The sequence below is a fragment of the Macrotis lagotis genome, chromosome X, assembly GCF_037893015.1.
Source record: "Macrotis lagotis isolate mMagLag1 chromosome X, bilby.v1.9.chrom.fasta, whole genome shotgun sequence".
Lineage (NCBI taxonomy): Eukaryota > Metazoa > Chordata > Mammalia > Peramelemorphia > Peramelidae > Macrotis > Macrotis lagotis.
Genome location: NC_133666.1, coordinates 326,501,265 through 326,522,512, shown reverse-complemented (window position 1 = coordinate 326,522,512; position 21,248 = coordinate 326,501,265). Strand labels below are relative to the sequence as shown.

At 34.3% G+C, this 21,248-nt stretch overlaps 1 protein-coding gene across 9 annotated transcripts in view; it reads left to right on the top strand.

The window, feature by feature from the left end:
- Positions 1-21,248, top strand: part of FHOD3 (formin homology 2 domain containing 3) — a 740,814-nt gene that overhangs the window by 513,309 nt on the left and 206,257 nt on the right. For all 9 annotated transcript variants that reach the window (XM_074203815.1, XM_074203820.1, XM_074203819.1 and 6 more), the window contains one exon: positions 13,328-13,422. In XM_074203815.1, coding sequence (XP_074059916.1) covers positions 13,328-13,422 — 95 coding nt within the window. The remainder of the gene's footprint in view (positions 1-13,327; positions 13,423-21,248) is intronic.

Below are 21,248 nucleotides of genomic sequence, written 5' to 3'. Positions count from 1 at the left end.
AAAAGGCTATCAAACTATGCACAATCTTTGATTCAACAATACTACCACTAGGTCTATACCAAAAAGAGATTAGAGAAAAAGGACAAGTACCTATATGTGCAAAAAATATTTATAGCAACATTTTTATGGTGGTAAATAATAATAATAATAATAATAATAGCTGAATAAGTTGTGCTATATGATTGTGATGAAGTATTACTAAGAAATGATAAGAAGGATAATTTCAGAAAAATCTGGGAAGATTTATATGAACTGATGTAAAATGAAGTGAATAGAACCAGATAACATAATACATGGTAACAAAAATATTTTAACAGTGATCAATTGTAAAAGAGTTAGCTGCTCCAATCAATATAATAATCCATTATGATTCCAGAGGACTCAACAGCATGATAACTGTTAAACTCTAAATTAATATTGAAGCACATTTTTACTTTATTTTTTTGCTCTTATTTTTAATTATGGCAAATATATTTAACATAATTTCACATGCATTGGCAGTATTATGTTGCTTTCCTTCCCAATAGGTGAGGGAAGACCTATGGGGAGGGAAAGAATTTGGAACTTAAAATTTAAAGAGAAATGTTAAAAATTAACAAACATAATTTAAAATTTAAAAATAAGCATAATTTTAAACTTAAATTGAAAATAAATTTAAATGAATTCAAATTGAAAATACATTTAAATTTCAAATTTTAAAAATAAACATAATTTGACACTGTAAGCCTCAAATATTAACCAGGTAAGGAGAGGTATATTCATAAATATACTTTTTTATGAGCATGTAATGATATTTTTCACTTTGTTTTTAAAATTCAGTATTTTGTTGATTTTTTTTAAACCACACATTGAACCAATATACTCAGGAAACAATATACAGTAACTATTATCTTGTACACAAGAGTCTCTGAAGCATTTTATCTAAGGCAGCATCTGGACAGTTTACTGGTATGCTTGACTTGGATTTAAGGGAGCCTAGCATCAAACTCCTGCCTCTGGGACTTATTACCTGCTTATGATCATGGACATGAGTGAATTATCCTTCTAAGATTTAGCCTCCCTAATCTATAAAATGTTTTAAAAGGGGGGGGGTATCTATAATACCTATTGCTAGCTCAAAATGAGATAATATGAATAAAATACTTTATAATCCCTCAAGCACTCTAGAAATATCAACAATTTTTCCTACAATTCATTTTGTATATCCCTTAGGTCCTGATTAATGCAAATAAAGAATCCCTTGAAGTGGTCACATGTAATCAGATGTGCACTATTCAAAGTTATAATCATGTACAAAATGGTAAACAGTTCCCTCCCAGTAGAAGTCTGTATTGGGAATTTGAATAATGTAATCAACTCAAGGGATTTGCTGTTTGCACTAATGAGGACCTGGCTTTATGTTTTAGATTTGTAGATTTGTGTTTATTCTGTGGTCTTCACTCTTAACTTATTTGTCCCCTTTCTGCCCAGGCACAGATTCACTAAATCTACCTGTTGTTTTGCTCCCTCAACTTAGCCCTTCACTATTATTTATTGTTATCTAGAAACTTAAGAATTTCACTAAGCATATGGACCTTCATTTCTTGCATATAGGTTAAAAAAGACAAGTCATTATTTTTTCCTTAGAAACATTAAGAACTGAACTCATTTATTTCTGACTTTGTTTCTGGGACCTTTTCATATAATTCAATTTTAAAAAAAAAAAAGGTCTTTGGTATGGAACCCTGTCAAAAACTTTTTGAGAATTAGTAGATTATGCCCATCATTTCTCCTTTATATGCATGCCTATTTGCCTTTTCTTTATGCCTTTCAAGTTTTAGGTCCAGAGGAAATTATTTAATAGGAAATTTACATGTAATAAAAATAGAGCAACTCTATTATGTTCACAGAAATAATAATAACTATGGAGATAATTATTTTAAATATTTTCCCCAGAAGATTTTGAAAAATTACTCATTGTGGTTGTCTGGTACATAGAAATGTCAAAAATATTCACTTTTGTTGAAGGAGCAATTACTGTCGCTGAAATTTTTCAAATAGCTTGTTATAATTTCAATAAACCAGTCAACTTTTCAAATTTGTGGTCTGTAATTGTTTCTTCCACCACCCTGCTCCCCTCAAACTTTTTTGGCTTTTATAATCTGCCTTTTGACCACTCCATTCTACTGAAATTATTCATTAAGGAGACATCTGTGACCAAATTCAGTGGTCTTTTCTCAGTTCATATTATTCTTGGCTTCTCTGATGCATTTGGCACTAATGTTCTCCCATTTATTCTTTTTTTTTAGGGTTTTTTTTTTTGCAAGGCAAATGGGGTTAAGTGGCTTGCCCAAGGCCACATGGCTAGGTAATTATTAAGTGTCTGAGGCTGGATGTGAACCCAGATACTCCTGACTCCAGGGCCGGTGCTTTATCCACTATGCCACCTAGCTGCCCCCTCTCCCATTTATTCTTCAAAGTTCCTCCTCTTTTGTCTATTTCTCCTTTTTAATCTGACCAGAAATTCTGTCTTTTTCAGTGATTCTTCTTCCTTTACTCTTCTAAAACACTAAATTCAAACTTCTCTTCCTTCTTTGTGTGTGTGTGTGTGTGTGTACATATATATATATATATATATATATATATATATATATATATAATATATATACATATAAAATATCTCTTTGGTAATTCCATCCACTTCTATGGTTTCAACTGTATCCATGATGCTAATGATGTTCAAATCTCAATCTCAACCTCAATCTCTTTTCTACCCACTAGTATCACATTTTCATCTGCCTACTAAATGGGATGCTCTGTCGATGTTTTAAATCAATTATCTCTAAAACTCAAACTCTTAATCTTCACATCAACATCAACCACTACCTTAGTTCAAACTCTTGTCAAGTCACATTCAGATTTTTGCAATAGCTTTTGAACTGGTTTCTCTGCCTTCATTCTTCCAATCTTTTAATTCATTCTCTATTTAGTTACCTCCATTGTAATATTCCAAAACTCCACATTGGTTATCTTGTTCTCTGTTCAAAAACCTTTCATAGTCACCTATTACTTATTGGATAAAATTCAAACTTCTTAGCTTAGCATTTAGGAACCTCCATAATTTGGAAACAACAGTTAACACCCTTCCCTTTGCACCATCTCTGCCATTGATATCCATGTTATTCATCTGTAAAATGAGAGAGCCAGATTCAATGACTCCACCTATAATTCTTCCAACTTTATTTCCCATTGAGCCTTTACCAGAATTCTGAATTCTACTAAACCTTGATGTTTTGCATTTTGCATTTTTGCATGCTTTGCATTTTTCACCTCCAAACTTTTATTCATTTTTTTTCCTTTGACACTAAAAAGAGTTTGAACCTGGTGAACTATCTCCCTGTCCTTTACTTTCCATGTGAGGGAATGGGGATAGGATTTGGAGTGGAGGAGATTTGGAGGAATTGTGTAAAATAAGAAAGAGGGAGAAATTTCTTCTGGACAGTTGAGTCTAGAACTCTGAATGCAATTTGCTATGAGAATCACTGTTTTACCCAACAATTATAATATAATATATAATATAATACTATTATAATAATATAATGTAATATAATACTGTTAATATAATATGTTTATATATGTAAATATAATATATATATAATAAAATGTGTTTAAGGTCAATTAGTTAAATAAGATTTTGTGGACATAGTAAGGATAGTATGCTTTCTAGGGTAAAAATTAATTCTGAGTTCCAAACACCTGACTTCCAAATGAACTTTTGAGAACTAACCCATCTTAAGTTGGGGATTGTTTATATTTCATTGGGACAGATTCTTGACATTCTCAAGGGTTTTGTGTTTTCACTTGCAATGTAAACCAGCAAAAGTCTCTAAACCTATAATGATTATAGTAATTACCTTGTAGACTTATTCTGAGGATCAAATGAGATAATACATGTATTTCAATATGCTTTTTGTGTTTCTTGCTTATATAAGCCATGAAACTAATCTCCCCATTCCCTCCCTAACTAGTCAACTAGAGTTTTAAAAAGAAATTTCCAAAATTCCAGTCACAGGCCACCCACCCACCACCTCTTCCTCACCTTTCTAAGTGCAGTCCCTGAAGGTTCACTAAAACAAACAAACAAAAAAAGTCACCATGGCATGGCACTCTAAACTGTGAATATCTGAAACCACTAATGACCAACCTCCAGAGGACCAAACCCTGCTTTTAAATACTACCATGTGCAATGCATCCCAAATTAAACCAATTTAGATACTTTCCAGGCTTCTATTTCAGGGGACAAGGGCATAACAATATATAATGTCTTAAAATGGCAGTTTTTAGTAGTGATATGTTGGTCCAAAGGAAGTGGGGAGCCCTGGGAACTTTACAACCCACAGGACCGACAAACTCATTACCACTTTATTATCTATTAGTTTTTTGTTTTTTAAGTTTCTGAGACTGGATTTGAACTCAGGTCCTCCTGACTCCTGGGCTGGTGCTCTATCCACTAAGTCACTTAGTTGCCCCTCTATTAGTTTTCAAAAGCACCTGAGATAAAAGGTATTCAAATTATTTTAGAACCTACTTAAGGCAAAATCAAAGTGAAAAAGAAGGGAGGAAAAAAAGTTCAAGGAAAGAATGACAGAAACTTGGAAGAGAGGAAACTAAGAAAGAGACCCTCTTTTCCTCTGCAGTATTTATAAAGTAAATCAAGAATTTTGGTCCTTAGAATTATTTTAGGCCAGCCTCTCAGAGGGTCAGTTTAATAGATTGATCAAAAGAAACAAAAAGCTCTGTTGGAGGATTCATTTTGGATTGTTTAAATATCAGGTCACTAAAGAATCAATAACTTCACTTCTTTTTTGGAAATTCTAGGCTTTGTAAATAAACAGAACCAGTTAATAAATAAGAATTTTTCTTTAAGGAAGGAAGGAAGGAAGGAAGGAAGGAAGGAAGAGAGGGAGGGAGGGAGGAAGGAAGGAACAGCCCAGAGAAAATGAAATCCTCTGAGATGGCTCTCTCCATACCTGCCCCTCAGGCAAAAAAAAAAAAAAAAAAGAAGGAAAAATTAGTCACCTTCAAAGGAAAAGTTAATTTTATGACTCCAGCTAGAGAGAAATCCAATGGAAGAGGACCAGGGGGTGGGAGGGGAAAGGGGCTAATATCTATGAGAAAGGGCAAAAATAAAATTGTCAGAGTACAATCGTACAGACTCATATAATATCTACTGACTATATTAATGAAGAATAAGAAAGAGAGAGAGAAAGAAAACACAATCAATTTAATTAACTTGACTTTTTTAAACCAAGAAGAAATGAAAATAATGATTTAACTTAATTCTTAACACTTCTTGATGATTTACACAGTTTTCCTTTTTTCTGTGCTTTGCATCTATAATCATTTTTGTCTGACTGTGTGCCACTGTGCTCCCTCAGAAGCTGGTGGTCCACTGCTTATTTGTGACCTTTACTATACATATTTTAGACATATTCTGATAACAGATTTGTATTAGATGCCATTCTGTTGTGGTAGATTTTCTCAGAACTTTTGTTCCATTGCTATCACTTTTGAAAAACTCAGAGTTGCCTACATGCCACCATTAGGTATTCAGGTAGGAATTTTGTGTTGGTTCTTTTGGGGGCACAGGAAAAGATACTACATAGAAAACATTATTATTATTATTATTATTATTATTATTACTATTATTACTATTATTATTATTATTATTATTTACAAGGAAAATGAGGCAACTAGTCAAACAATCACGAACTGAAAATTCACAAACTGTAAAGTTTACATATCAGTAGTATGTGATCTACCTTAGAACAGGGGCTGTTTTATTTTATTCTTGTATACCTAGCACATATAGTATTATATCTTTCACAAAGTAGGCTCCTATAAAAATTGGTTGTATTTACCTGAACTGGATTTTCAGTACTTATGAAAAAGAATATCCCTTTGAATGGGAAGGTATGAAGTTTCAGCCTACACTATTGAATGAAATATCATACTTATGAAATCCGAGCCAAAAAATACATTTTTGGTAGTTTGTTTCATATTGATATGACATGAGACAAAGGACAATGATGCATCCCCAAGAATAATGCTTAGAGAGTACATGGCACTAAGTAAGTTGGAATCTTGCCTCAGACGCTTAACTGGTCATATGTCTAAGTTTACTCACTTGAAAATTAAGGGGACCAGATTTCATGGCTCCTTTAAGTTTCATCTTCTTTGTCATCAGTGAGAACTTTCTACCTTCAATGAATTGTTTCAGTGACTCCAAGTCTCATTTGCCATCCCCTTCTTTTCAGAACAGAGAAGTCCTTTTCATTAACCTATGAGATCTTGCTTATCAAATGTAAGCCAGGAGGACAGACCAGACGCAATAGCTTCTTCTGGAATTTTAATCATAAATTGTAGAGCTCACTAATTAGGTTCAGCACTGCTTTTGAAGAAATGCCATTTTTCATTCAAATGTAAGGCGATGAGATATGACATAATTCTTAAACATGTGTACCACACATGATTAACAGGAAAAAAATCATAATTCAGCTCTTCATCCAAGTGATCCCATCTGTGGTTCCAGCTCTAGAATATCTCCACATGACCAGCAAAGTACAAAGCAGCATGGAAGCCGGTGAATGCAAGAAATCAGACTATAATGTCATTATTATTTATAGAAGAAATATATATGTATTAAAGGCCCACAGTGTATTTATCAATCATGTTGAAAGGCATGGAATGTGCCCCCGACTAGCTTCTATGCTAACGTAGACAAACACATGTAAAAGACATTTTGCCAAATATCTTATTTTCCTTTGTGGTCAGTGATGATGAGAGGAAGAAAGTTTTGGTTCTGAATTTGTGGGGAAAGAAACCTGTAGAATTTTTTGAAGAACAAATATAGAGAGGTGAAAATACACTAAATAAGAAATCAAAAAACTTAGGTTCTAGTGTAAGCCCTCCCACCGACTTTCTCTTGACTTTAGTGATACCATGTAACTTCTCCTTATGTCTTAGTATGTATATATATATATATATACATACATATATATATGCATGCCATATAGTTTATTTCTGCATAATGGGCAGGTTGGATCAGATTGCTTTTAAAGTACTGAAGAAGTATAGGAAGGTTTTGTTGGTATAAAAAGTTTTTGTTGATGTGAACCCTATGACGAGGCAGTTCTTGGAAAGGTTGAAGCTTTGGATGCTTTTCATTAGTCCTAAGGCTTTCGAGTTACATACTAAACCTCAGAGGGACATAAGAGGCCATCTAATTCAATCCTCTCATTTTTTAATGAAGGAAACAGAGCCTATAGACATTAAATGATATCCCTAAGGTTACTCTAGTAGTAAACATCAATGGTGGGATTTGAATCTAATTCCAGAGCTATTGTTCTTTGCACTGTACCTTGGCTAGTAGAAAAATAGTTGTCCAGGCCAGTAGTCTAAAGATTCACTCACTCACTCATTCATTCTTTTATTCATCATTCATTCAGTAACTATTTTTTGAACACTTGCTAAATGCAAAACATTGTATAGCTTAGTGAGAGAAATACACTGATAACTAATAATTGTCCTGATCTTCACAATTTCTGTAAGTTAATTATAAAAACTGAGATAAAGAAGATAATTATGTGAAATATATCAGCTATGTTTTTATAACCTAAGGAAAAATTGAATTAAATTGACCAATTTAGTTCATTCTTAATATGTTCAGATTAAAGGAGAAAAAAATGATGTGTATTTTTCATCTATGTACATGAGTATATTTGCTTCTTAGCCTTCTGAGTGTTAACCCTGGGATCAGGAAGACCAAAGTTAAAATCTGGTCTCAGATACTTAAGTAGGTGTGTGACCTAGTTACTTTACTACTGTTTGCTACAGTTTCCTCATCTCTAAAATGGGGATAATGATAGTAATAATACTACCTTCTAAAATTATTATGAAGGTTAAATGACATAATAATTTTATAGTATGTGACACTATAAACACTATATATGATACATTGTAAGCACCATGTTGATGTTGACTCATTACTATTATTAGTAATAGTGCTACTGGAAGGGCTTATATATGTCAAACTTTTATCTGAGAGGAGAAAACAGAATCTTTTATGTGCTGGGTAATTGTTTCTATCATTCAGTTCAAAAAACATTTAGTAAATTATCTTATGCTCCAGTGGCTCATCCTAAAGTTCAAGGTTCTGTCAAGCTAAAAGTGTTTTGATATGGGCCAGTGGTAGGGTGTCTATATGTCTTTCATCTGGGGCTGGGTAATTTGGATATTTAAAATAGCTTTCATGAGTCATACAAAATTGTCAATTAAAAATTCACCTGCTATATTTGATCAAACATTTAATTAAATCAATTAAAAAGATCCTAGATTTATTGAATTTTGAGTACCACCATGGTTGCCATGGCAGCACCAGACAAATATTCCCTGATTTAGGGACTCAGCCTAACTAAAGTCAGAGACTTGTGAAGAAAAAATTCCCAATAGGAGTCTCACTGTGGAAGAATCTTGTGTCAAAATTGAAAGGAGATGCTTTGAGGGCAGAAATTAAGACTTACTAACTTTTTTTTAAGGACAGGGTCATTCATGACAAAGATTTTCTAAAGATATATTTGCAAGAACAGGAGACATGCTAAGTATGTTTCTGGATTCCCAAAGGAATGTAGTACTTGACATAAATAAATCAAGTATTTGTTAAGTTTCTACTATTTTCTAGGCATTAGGGATGATACACATCAGCACTGAGTACTTGTGATGCCCCATAGATCTTAGGTTCATAAATAGCCTTCAGGGCATTACAAAAGGGCTTTGAATTTTCATAAAACTGAATTGTATCTACCTTCTTACTGAACCAAGAATCCTACATCTCTTTAAGTTTTGCTTGCACTTTAGATGGACCTAAAAGCTGCATCTTAAAGATGTATGAACTATCTTGCTGGTAAGCCTTGTGTGGGTAATGGGTTTTTTTGTTTGTTTGTGTGCTTTGAATTTTGAAATTTCCCATCTTTTTTTGTCAGATCAATCTTGATGCTTCTGAGTGCTTGATCCTGATGATTAATTGTGGTGCTGTACACCATTCTCTGAAAACTGTCCACTCCCTTTTCTGCTTCACTGTTGCCAGCTATATGTTCATTCAGTTTTCCCTCCAAGTTAGCAGCAAACTGTTCACACATGGAGAAGCACTCTAATCTCTTGACATTATGTCTTCTGGTAGTCTTCCTGCCTTGCTGAAGAAGCAATAGAGTTTGGCAACTGAATCATTTGACTCTGTTGTCAGACAAGGGAGGAGCTGTGTAATATATGGAACAACTGTACATGTATGTATATGCCATATATATGTATGTATACATATATATATGGTACATCTATGCATGTGTGTAAATGCCCTTCTGAATAATGTAATGTTCTGAAGTTTTTGGAATCTCCATTCTGATCTATTTTACTCTTCCCTTTCTTTTCTAACCCTTCATTTAAAAACCACAGGAAGACAATATTTTAGTAAGGATTTTTTTAACTGATTATGTATCTTCTTTGAACTCAATAAATCTGTTCCACATGTTTTTTGGCACATGGGAAAAGTGCACTGAAAATGTCAATTCTTCCTCAAAAGATCATATGTAAGTCTGTTTAACCAGCCCTGACTGTGTTCCTGCTCTCATTCTCTTTCTGCCTGCTTAATATTTCCCCTTGGCTATTCCATTGTTATGTCTAAAACCAAGCTATCATCTTTTTTCCAAGTTCCCTCCCTGTATGTTCCCATTTCCATTTATAATAGGCAGCATTATCCTTCTTGTCTCTCTTCCACAAGTCATCATTCACCAAATTCTACCTATTCTGACTTCTCAATAGTGCTTTTATTCATTTCTTTCCTTATCATCTCCATTGCCATCATTGTATTGGCTTTTTACATTTTTTTTCTTGGTATACTTAGTGCTTAGCACACAATTGGCCCTTGACAAATGTTTGTTCATGGATTCACTAACCTTGTTCTATGCCCTCATCAAGAAAATTTTGAACTGTTTCAATAGCTCCCTAGCTGAAATTTCTATCTTTAGTCTTTTCATATGCTCGCAGCTTTGTTTGGTCATAGCCCTTTATAGAAATCTTCAGTGACTCCACATTACTGATGAAATAAAATCTCAAATGATAAGCTTGGTGTTTGGTGCTCTACGTTGCCTAATCCCATTCTCCCACTTTATTTTTGTTTCTTACTGCTTTCCAATTCTTCCTGCAGTCAAAACAGCTTACTTATTATTCATAAAGCATGATATACACAATTCCCTGTCCTTTCCCCACTCCTTCATTCCATAATATTCATCCCACATTGTATTTAAGCTTATACTTTCTTCAAAATCTAGTTCAAATTCCACCAATCCCAAGTCTCTTGATTGTACCCATCCCCTGAAGTTATTCCACCACTTAATTCCCTTAGCAATCAATATTTGTTCCACCCAATTAGCTCTTATTACATGCTGACTGATATCTGTGTGTTCATGTAACTCGTTTATCTCCTGCCTGCCCCATCTAGACTATGAGCCCTTTGAAGGAGGGGGCCAAATCTAATGTTTCCTTGGGTCTTCTCCTAGAGCCCAGGACAAAGTAAGTTGCTGAGTATGATGGCCATCATTGCTTGTCAATCATGATTAAAAGGAACTTATGAATGCATTAGGAAGTTGGAGTGGAAGACCTCTGAGGGCACTTTAAGCTCTCAATATCCTATTCTGTGAACTGGAAAAGTTCATTCTAGAATATCTTGCTGAAACCAAAATGCAAGGGGAAAATATTTTTCTATCTAGAAGAGAAATTGGGAAGAAATCCCTGTTAGAAATTGCTTGTGGATTTTTTATTCAATACTAAAATTTTAATAGTAATAAGAGACCTTATAAGTCAACTAATTTCACTTCCCTCCCAGATTAGAAATCCTCCCACCCCCCTATTATATCCAAAGAATTTCCATACAGAGTATGCTTGAACCCTACCAGTGATGAGGATCCAATTACTTTCAGAAAGTTTTATGCGACAGTATGCTGGTAAATGTTTACCAACTGACTCTGAAAAAAAAAAGTATGGGTAACACACTTTTATGTTAAATCTATTTTATTCAAATTTTTTCATCACTTTCTTAACCCCAAGATAATCAACAAAATAATAATTCAAGCTTTGATTTGTGGAATTTGCTACTTTCTGAGGTGTCAGTGCTTACATGGAACATTCAACATCAGTTTCTGACAAGTTAGTTTGAGCTGGCTTCAGCATATCTTTGAATTTATCCCATTGTTGGACTGTTCCAGCAATTATATATCTTTCTTTTGTTAAATTTAAATTTTCTCCATATATCTTCCACTTGTTGATCCTAGTTGTGCCCTGAGGAACAATCCAGAATACCATTGATTTTTCTCTTCTACATGACAACCCTTCAAATATTTGAAGATAGCTATCAAGTCTCTTTAACCAAAGCCACTCCAGGATAAATAGCTCCTATTTCTTCAGTTATTTTTCATGTGGGAATTTGTTGACAGGAGTGGTATCAGATTCTGGAAACAACCCCCTCTCTCTTTTTGGTTGAATTTCAAACTGTAGTTCTTTGATGATTCCTACACATAGTGACAATAAATCACCCAATTTTATTTCCCCAGAAATTTAAGATATGATTAGATAGTACTTGTGAGCACTGGGGAATTCCATAAACATTGTCTGCATCAAGATCAGTCAGATGTTTGACTCAATTTCTCATGATATTCTGGTGTGCAGATGGAGAGATGTGTGCTGAATAAAAGTTCAGTTAGGTAGATTTGGAAATGGTTGAACATTCAGACCCCAGGAGTGCTCATTAATAGACTGATGGGCACTTTTAGGACTTCTCTAGCAGAGGGCTTAAGGACTCTATAATACATACTTTGAAATGTTATACAAATATGAATTATTATTATGTACTCCACCAGATATGTACTTTATCATGATTTTTTTCCTACAGTTGAGGATACAGGCTTATAATGGTCAACTTTGTATAGTACAAGTGCTAACATGGTAATATAGTCACTATAGATGTTCCACAAATATTTGTTGAATCAGTGGAAAGAAGGGAGATAGGATGCAGGCAGGCAGGAAGGTAGATGGAAGGAAATAGGTAGGTAAGAAGATGTTAGTAACTAACTCTGTGTGACTAATTCTTGTGATGAATTAAAAGATTCTAGCAATTTGCATTTTCCTTTTTTTAAAATACCAAATTTGAATGTTTTAGACATTGTTTATAAACTTGTGGTTTTACTGATATAAATGTGAATGAATTAGATATGGGCCTTAAAAGTAGCAAATGAATTGATTTTGGGGAAATTATATTTTAAATTGAAGGGGGCATACAATGGTGTATGTGTATGTGGGGAGAGGGGGAGTTAAAAAAAGATCATTGTTTCTTTTAGAAAACCAAAGAACCCAAAAGATGCACTGAATACTTTAAAAATTTGTAAAGTAAGTTGCCCTGGCAAGTAAAAATCAGCTTAGATTGGTAGATATTTAATGAAGTAGTGGGCTAGAAATCTTCAGCTCCTACTGTTGAGAACCTGACATCATCATGGGACTCAGCTGCCTCCACCCATCTGGATAGGGAAATCCATCTCCATCCAGACTACTCTGATTGGTTTTCTCTTTCATGAGCTGGGTCACCCTTAATTCTAATAGAGAGGTACAAGGCCAGAACTGTTCTCCTTGGGGCAAGAACTTGACCAGACTGGATTCTGGTTACCCTCCTTCCTATCCTGCTTGGGTGGGACCTGGCCCAAGATTAAGAAACATGTTTCCCAAGGGTTAGGGACATCTCATCAATTAGCCATGTCCTTCAGAGACTGACTGACTTTTTACAATGACTGGGCCCTGAATAAAGAAATTTTAAAAAAAAAACCTGTGTCCTAATTAAAAATTGACTATTGATATGATAGCCAAGTAAGAACTTAACCCAGGGCAAAAGTCTTCATTTCTCCAAGGTCTCCTCTGTAAAGTAAAACAATTGCATTTAATGACTTCTATGTTCCATTCCAGCACTGAAATTCTGTGATTCTATGAATTATGTTATGGTGTACAAAAAGAATGTATAACTTCTAATCAGAAACCTTTGGAATTTTTGAGGAACCCATAACCTGGGGGTTCTCCTACTTTCATTATGCCATATATTAACTAAAATACATATCTCTGAAATTTCCAGTTGAAGATGCTGTTTTGGGTGCTGTTACTTGAGGGGATTTGTGTTTTAAATTGTACAATATATGCTGAACACAGTAAATCAGAAAATGAACAATCTTTTCTAATGGTCTCTGCTTTTCTCTTATAGGAGTCAAACCATGGTCTAATATAATGGAAATCTTGGAAGAGAAAGATGGGGTTGACACCGAGCTGCTGGTTTATGCCATGACTTTAGTGAATAAGGTTGGTACAAAACTAGACTGAAATTCGCCATTTGAAAAGGAGAGCCAAACTAGATAAATCTTCCCACTGTGGTAAAAACATAGGGTCAATATTTCATACTTCTTTATTCCTTTCATTCAACAAACATTTGCTAAGAAGCTAAGCTTAACATGTTCCACCTCCTTCTCAAGCTACATATGCTTTAGATGCTATTTCTGCTCTTGGAAGACTTGCAGTTTAGTAAAAGAAGAAAAATCAAAAATCCAGAAAAAATAAATTACATTTTAGACTAGAATGAGTATATGATATGGACATGAGATTCCATGATATCTAGAGAGTTTTGGGGAGGGAATGGCTGCATATTAGGGAAGGCTTTATTTGAGCTAGGACTTGAAGGATGGCTAAGATATAATTAGGCAGAGTTGGAATAGGAACTAGAGTAGGGAAATTCTAGGAAATTAATTCTGTTTTCCTTCTAATAGTTGGCCTGAGAGAAGATATATATTATATAATATAAAATGTAACATGATATAATATGACAAAACACATTATAATATGTGACATTATAATAAATCACATGTGATTTATTATAATGTCACATATTATAATGTGTTTTGTCATATTATATCATGTTACATGATAAGGTGTGATAGTAAAAGATAAATTGTCTTTAAGAGGAAGCCTGTTATAATACAGAGGTCAGAAATCAATGCCTTATGGACCAAATGTCAACTTGTTTTTGTATGGTGTCTGAGCTAAAAAAAGGTTTTTACATTTTAAAAAAAAAGTTCTATTGTATTTTAAAATATCAACAGCATTCTGAGCTCTCATAGTCCCAGCAAGTCATTTACCCTCTCAGTGTTTCCCATGAAACTTTTTAAGACTGTGACAGAAAATAGGTTCTATATATGATATTATATATTAATTAATATATGTTAATTATCATCAATTACACACACACAAACACCTTGAATCTGTGACTTAAAAGATTAGTGATATATGAGGCTAGAAAGGTAGGTAATCCATTTATATGAGGATAACAATTCGACAACCTGAATGCTGCACAGATTCCTCTCCCTTTCCAAATTAAAAGAATTGGAGGAAAGTCTCACGCTTGTTGATTGGATGCTTTATGGAAGATTTATGGAGAGGTAAAAGCAAGATTAACACAGGATAAGAAAACATTGATACAATCAACAGTATGATCTGGAGTTCATCAGAGTGTTTACTGATTTCCTCTAAAATGAAATAGATTGGAATAATTTTGTGACTGCCATAAATACCAAGATCAGACTGTTGAATTAACCTTAAAAATGGAAAATTGCAATTTATCTCTAGAAAGTGTTATGAGATCTAGGAAAGACCTTTATAATATTTTGATTTGTATTGTGTAGTAAATTTTGACAGCTTGAAATTGCATGTCTATAATAAGGGAAGAATTTTGTATTCCCCCCCCCCCCACTGAATTGGCAGCCAGAAATTGTGTGTTCCCATTTGGCCTCCTCTTCCACATACTCTATTTTTGAGGGGGCAGGGGGCTTTTTTAAGACAATGAGGTTACATGACTTGCCCAAGGTCACACAGCTAATCAAGTATTAAATGTCTGAGGCTACATTTGAACTCAGGTCTTCTGACTCCAGGGCTTGTGCTCTGTTCACTGTGCCACCTAGCTGCCCCCAGATACTCTATTAAGGTCTTCCCTTTTAAATCCAGAGGTGCCCTTTGACTGTAATGGTTCTCATCTTGGTATGTAATACTCAGGATGGGAACATGTTTCAATCTCAGCCACTTGAGCTCACTCAGACTCCCTTCCTATTAAGAGTCATCACTGTGAATTCTCACCATTCTTCATTCTAGGCAGCTTCTAAAACCTAGACAGAAATTACTTCACCCCCAAATAGAAGAAAATGAAATTAATTTAAGAAGAGGGCAAGGAAATAGAATGGTCAGATGATGTGAGATTTTCTTTTTTTTTCTTCTGTCTAAATTCAAGAGCTGGGCTACTGCTACCTTACTCCTTTTCAAGCTGAAATGATTGTTGGTCTCTATTTTAAATTTGACTTTCTTTTCTGAACTATAGCACAGAAAACAATAGAAAAAGTTAGGTGGATAGAGTGGATAGAGCACAGGACATATAGTAAGGAAGAACTGAGTTTAAATCTTGTTTTACACACTACCTAGTTGGGTGACCCTGGGCAAGTCATTTAACTTTTCTCTGCCTTAGTTTTCTTATATATAAAATGGAAGTGAAATCAATATCTACCTCATTGGATTATTGTTAGGATCAATTGAGTTAATATATGTCAAATGCTTTACAAACTTTGAAGAGTCTAGAAATGCTATAGTAATAATCTTAGTTGTAGTAGTAGTAGTAGTAGTAGTAGTAGTAGTAGTGATAGTAGTAGTAGTAGAAGCAGCAGCAGCAGCAGCAGCAGCAGTAGTAGTAGTAATAGTAGTAGTGGTAGTAGTAGTAGTAGTAGTAGTAGTAGTAGTAGTAGTAGTAGTAGTAGTAATAGTAGTTGTTGTAATAATGGTGGTGGGAGTAGTGGGGACAGTGGCAGTGGTAGTTGTAGTAGTAATAGTAGTAATAATGACATGTGCCATCTATCTATGAGTTCCACTCCTCGACTATAATACATCTCTCTAGTCTCTTCTCCAATAGAACCCAAATTCTGTGAAGGGAAATAAGGAAACCCATAATGTTGCTAATGCTGTCCTTATATTAATTTAACATATCAGGACACAGTGGTGGAGACATCATGCTTTAAAAGGTGCCATTGGGGCAGCTAGGTGGCGTAGTGGATAAAGCACTGGCCTTGGAGTCAGGAGTACCTGGGTTCAAATCCGGTCTCAGACACTTAATAATTACCTAGCTGTGTGGCCTTGGGCAAGCCACTTAACCCCATTTGCCTCACAAAAACCTAAAAAAAAAAGTGCCATTATCAAGTTATATACATGCATGAAGATTTCTGTGTGTGCTGGACTCCATCCTGCAGCTCCAACCCCCCTTCCCCTATTTAATAATCTCTTACCTCTCATCTGGATTAGAATCCTAGCCTCTTGTACTGTCATTCCACCCCAGGGTTGCACCTGTCTAATCTATCTATCCTAAATACCATTGCTAAAATGATTTTACCAGAGCATAAAATTGATTACACTGCTTACATTCTCAAAAATATTTAATGTGTCTCCACTGCTTAAAGGGTAAAATACAAATTCTTTATACTCACACAATAAGCACTCCAAAATCTACCCCCAATCCGCCCTTTCTGTCTTATTTAACAAAGATTTCCTTTGGACTTTCATTATTCATGTTGAACTGAATTATTGGTCTGATCTTCTTCTGCCCCCTGCTGCCTCTGTGTATTTGTGCAGACAACCCTAGTACCTGAAACACACTCCCTCTTCATCTTCCCCTGTTAAAATCTTTCTCTTCATTCAAAAACCATCTTGCTTAAGAAGTCTTCTCTTATACCTTAGTCTAAAATGCCTTTTCTCTTCAATATTCTTATAACAATTTATCTTGATACTCTTAACACCTTGCATTATTTATTTACCTATATATCATCACACTTATTAAAATGAAAGTTTCTTAAAAACAAGGCTGATTTCTTTTATTCATTTTTATACCCTTATTATCTAGCTCAGTGACTTACTCATAGTAGGTACTTCATGCTTCCTTTATTTACTGGCTATGTGATGACTGGTAAGTCACAATCTCTCAACCCACTTCCTGATCTAAAATAAGGGGATCCCTGAAGTCTTAGTGTGGTTTTAAACTTTTATAACCCACTAGCTTAGATTACTTAATACTATACTAACATTTTTTAGAACACTGTACATGTAGTACTTTGTCCCAGAATTGTCATGAGCCTTCAAATGAGATAATTTAGATAAAAGTTCTTTACAGACCTTAAAATACTATATAAATGCAAGTTATTATTATTATTATTGTTGTTATTATTATTATTAGCTTCATCATCTTTTTATTTTTATGTGCTTTGTTGAACACACTAGTTTTTTTTCTTGTCACGTTCTATTTGTTTTTTTTTTCCTAAGGTTCATTCATTTCCTTTCAAAGTCCCTGAGAGTCTACATGTCTCTTTTCCCCCCTTGTATTTGTATGTATTTTTGAAAAAAAGAATGGGGGAATTTTCCAGTACCTCACCCCAGGTTATGAATTGTGTTATTACTTTTCTCAGACTCACTGGCAGGAAAGAAAGGCATCTGCACTGTGACTTTCAAGTACAAAGAAGGGGCCAGTGCTGTATGGGGGACTGAAAGGAGTGATGAGGAAAAAGGACAACCAAGGGGCAAGGGAGGGGAGGGAGGAGGAAAGGAATAGAATGAGTAGTGGAGGGTCGTGTGAGGGTTGGAGCAGGTTCTGCCTCTCCCCACTTGTTCCTTCTGAGAACAAATTCTGATCCCTGAGGGAAGGGTTCTCAAGTCTCTTCTCCCAGCAGTTTTCCAGTTCTAAACAAAGGCTGTATTTGTGAGAACTGGGAGGAGATGCAGGATTCTTTTTGGTTCCAGAGGATAAAGAAAAAATGGGAAAAGATAGTTTTTGGGGAAGAATATCATCCTACTTAGTAGAATAAAGTCTTCCACAGGGATTGGCATCTGCCACTTGAAAGTGATGGTGAACTTGAAAGGAAAAAGGTGCCAAATTTATATTTCTAAAGCCCAAGTTGAACCACATCACCCTCGTAATAACTCTCTACACTACTGGTTCTCAGACTTTTGTCCTTTAAAATCCTTAAAAATTATTGCAGATGCTCCAAAGAGTATTTTGTTCATGTGACTTATGTCTATATTTAATATATTAGAAATTAAAAGTCTTAGTATATTATTATTATGTTTTGATCTCATTATCCCCTGAAAGGGTATCAGGGAGCTCCAAGATCTTCTACTTGTTTAAAGTATTTGTTAAATCATCTTAGCAATGTTAACTTGTTCAGGACAAAATAATTGTCTCAGACCTAGCACCTATATTGCTTGTGTTTTTTTAGTTCAAAAGAGGAAGAGAGGTTGTATAGTAGATGGAATACAGACTTTGGGACTATAATGGTCTGAGTTCAAGTGCTGCTATGAATGGATTTGACCATAGAGAAGTCACTCATCTGTAAAATGAGGAAAATAATAGCTCCTTTTCAGGGGCTGATTCTATATTGGATACTAGTGTATCCAAAGCAAGTATTAAATGCTATATAAAAGTTATTATTATGGTGTAAAAAAGGCACATTGACTGTGGTAAAGGAATGTCATGGAACACTATTGTTCTATTAGAAACCAGGAGGGATGGGAATTCAGGGAAGCCTGGAAGGATTTGCATGAACTGATGCTGAGTGAGATGAGCAGAACCAGAAGAATATTGTACACCCTAACAGCAACATGGGGGGTGATGGTCAACCTTGATGGACTTGCTCATTCCATCAATGCAACAATCTGGGACAATTTGGGAGTGTGTGATGGAGAATACAATCTGTAGCCAGAGAAAGAATTGTGGAGTTTGAAAAAAGACCATAGACTATATTACCTTTAATTTAGGGGAAAAAACCGTTATCTTACTACATATACATATATATGTATATATATATATATATGTGTATATGTATATGTATGTGTGTGTGTATGTATGTATGTATATACTATATATCTTACTATCTTACTATATAATTCTATATAATACTTTATTTTTCTTCCTTAAGGATATGATTTCTCTTTCATCACATTCAACTTAGATCATTGAATACCATGGAAACATTGTGAAGAATAATAAACTGCCTTCTGGGGGGGGGGATTAGGGGAAAAATTATAAAACTCAAAATAAAATTTAAAAAAAGAAAAAAAGGCACATTGACCTACTACAATGAATTATGCACAAACCCAGACCATATCCATCTTTGAATATTTGAACTGGTCTACTTCATTTATGTCTGCTACCCTTGCTCAGATCCTAATCACCACTTACAATATCATGGTCTTCTTGCCTCCAGGCTTTCTTTCCAGTCTATCCTCCACAAAAAAAGGTGCCAAATTTATATTTCTAAAGCCCAAGTTGAACCACATCACCCTCATAATATAATAACTCTCTACACTACTGGTTCTCAGATTTTTGTCCTTTAAAATCCTTAAAAATTATTGCAGATGCTCCAAAGAGTGTTTTGTTCATGTGACTTATGTCTTTATTTACTGCATTAGAAATTAAAATTCTAGAACTGTTATTCTATGCTAATTAAAATATAGACACCTTCAAAAAAACATACATACATATCTACATGTATATGTGTATAATGTGGGGCGGCTAGGTGGTGCAGTGGATAAAGCACCGGCCTTGGAGTCAGGAGTACCTGGGTTCAAATCCGGTCTCAGACACTTAATAATTACCTAGCTGTGTGACCTTGGGCAAGCCACGTAACCCCATTTGCCTGGCAAAAAACTAAAATATATATATATGTGTGTGTGTGTGTATAATGAGGACAGAGAATATATATTGTCTTTTCCAATAGAATATAAAGATCTTGAAGACAGAATTTTTCTCTTTGTATACCTCAAGTCTGAAATATAATAGATATAATGATCTATAATAATAAATATATAATATTCAATAATATATTTATATTATACTTAATAAAATATTGTGTTATATATTTAATAATATAATATTTATAATAATATAATAAATATGTTTGTTTACTGTGTATATTATTAAATTAATGAGAGTAATAGTTGTTTATCTCTGAATTTCATTCCAGTTTCCTAAGGGAAGTCAGATGATTGTGGATCAGCAAAATAATAAAATCAAAAAAAAGATGATTTCAGGTTAGAGAGAAGAAAGAGGACAGGAAAAAAAATATTTAGGCCCCTCTCTCCCATCATGAGAGAGGTATGCCATTTTGTTAAAATATCTTAATAAAAACCATTTAACATACACACACACACACACACATAGTATATTTAGAGAATAAATTCTTGGATGTTAAAAAGTATAAACCCCATTAGGACTGAGTTTAACTTTTGGGAGAAAGAAACAAAAGGACTTTGACTCACTAAATATAATCCTGGAAAGAAATATTCTGAGTAAAATGCTGTCTCTAAAGCTAGAATTTGTATCTATTTAATGTATTCACGATTGCCACATTTATGGTGATTTCTCACCCTCATAATCTAGTTTGGAAAATATGACTCAAAATTAATAAAGGAAAAAAAGTCCATTGAATTTGTGTGTGTGTGTGTGTGTGTGTGTGTGTGTGTGAGAGAGAGAGAGAGAGAGAGAGAGAGAGAGAGACAGCAAGACAGAGAAAGAGACAGAAACAGACAGACAGACAGACAGAATGAGAGAGACAGAGAGGTAGAGACAGAGACAGACAGAGAAAGACAGCTAGAACTGCAGATGAACAGTGATCTGGGTCCAGAACTTATTAGAAGTAAGAGAATGATCTGGATTGCATGTTGAAAACAATGCTGTTCTTTAAATCATTTTAATATCTTTTATTAACAACAAGAGAAGTTTTCTTTAACTCCTATATTGTTCTAGGTAAGACTACTTGGCGTGATTACATGGAATGTTACCATCTCAGAAGAATTAAAATGACAGATAAGCCAAAACACAATTAAAAGGGTATATTTAGGTTGAAGAATGTTATCTATGAGGATCAAAAGTGATACAAAAGACATTATCCAACATATGTGAATTAATCAATAAACAAACATTTATTAAGAGCCTACTATGTGATAAGCATTGTGCTGGGTATAAAATAAATCGAATCTGCAGCTTCCAAGCTTTTCTGTTAAGTTGTTTTTGATATTATTGTGGCTTTCCTGATCAATATAGAGAAAGCTAAACT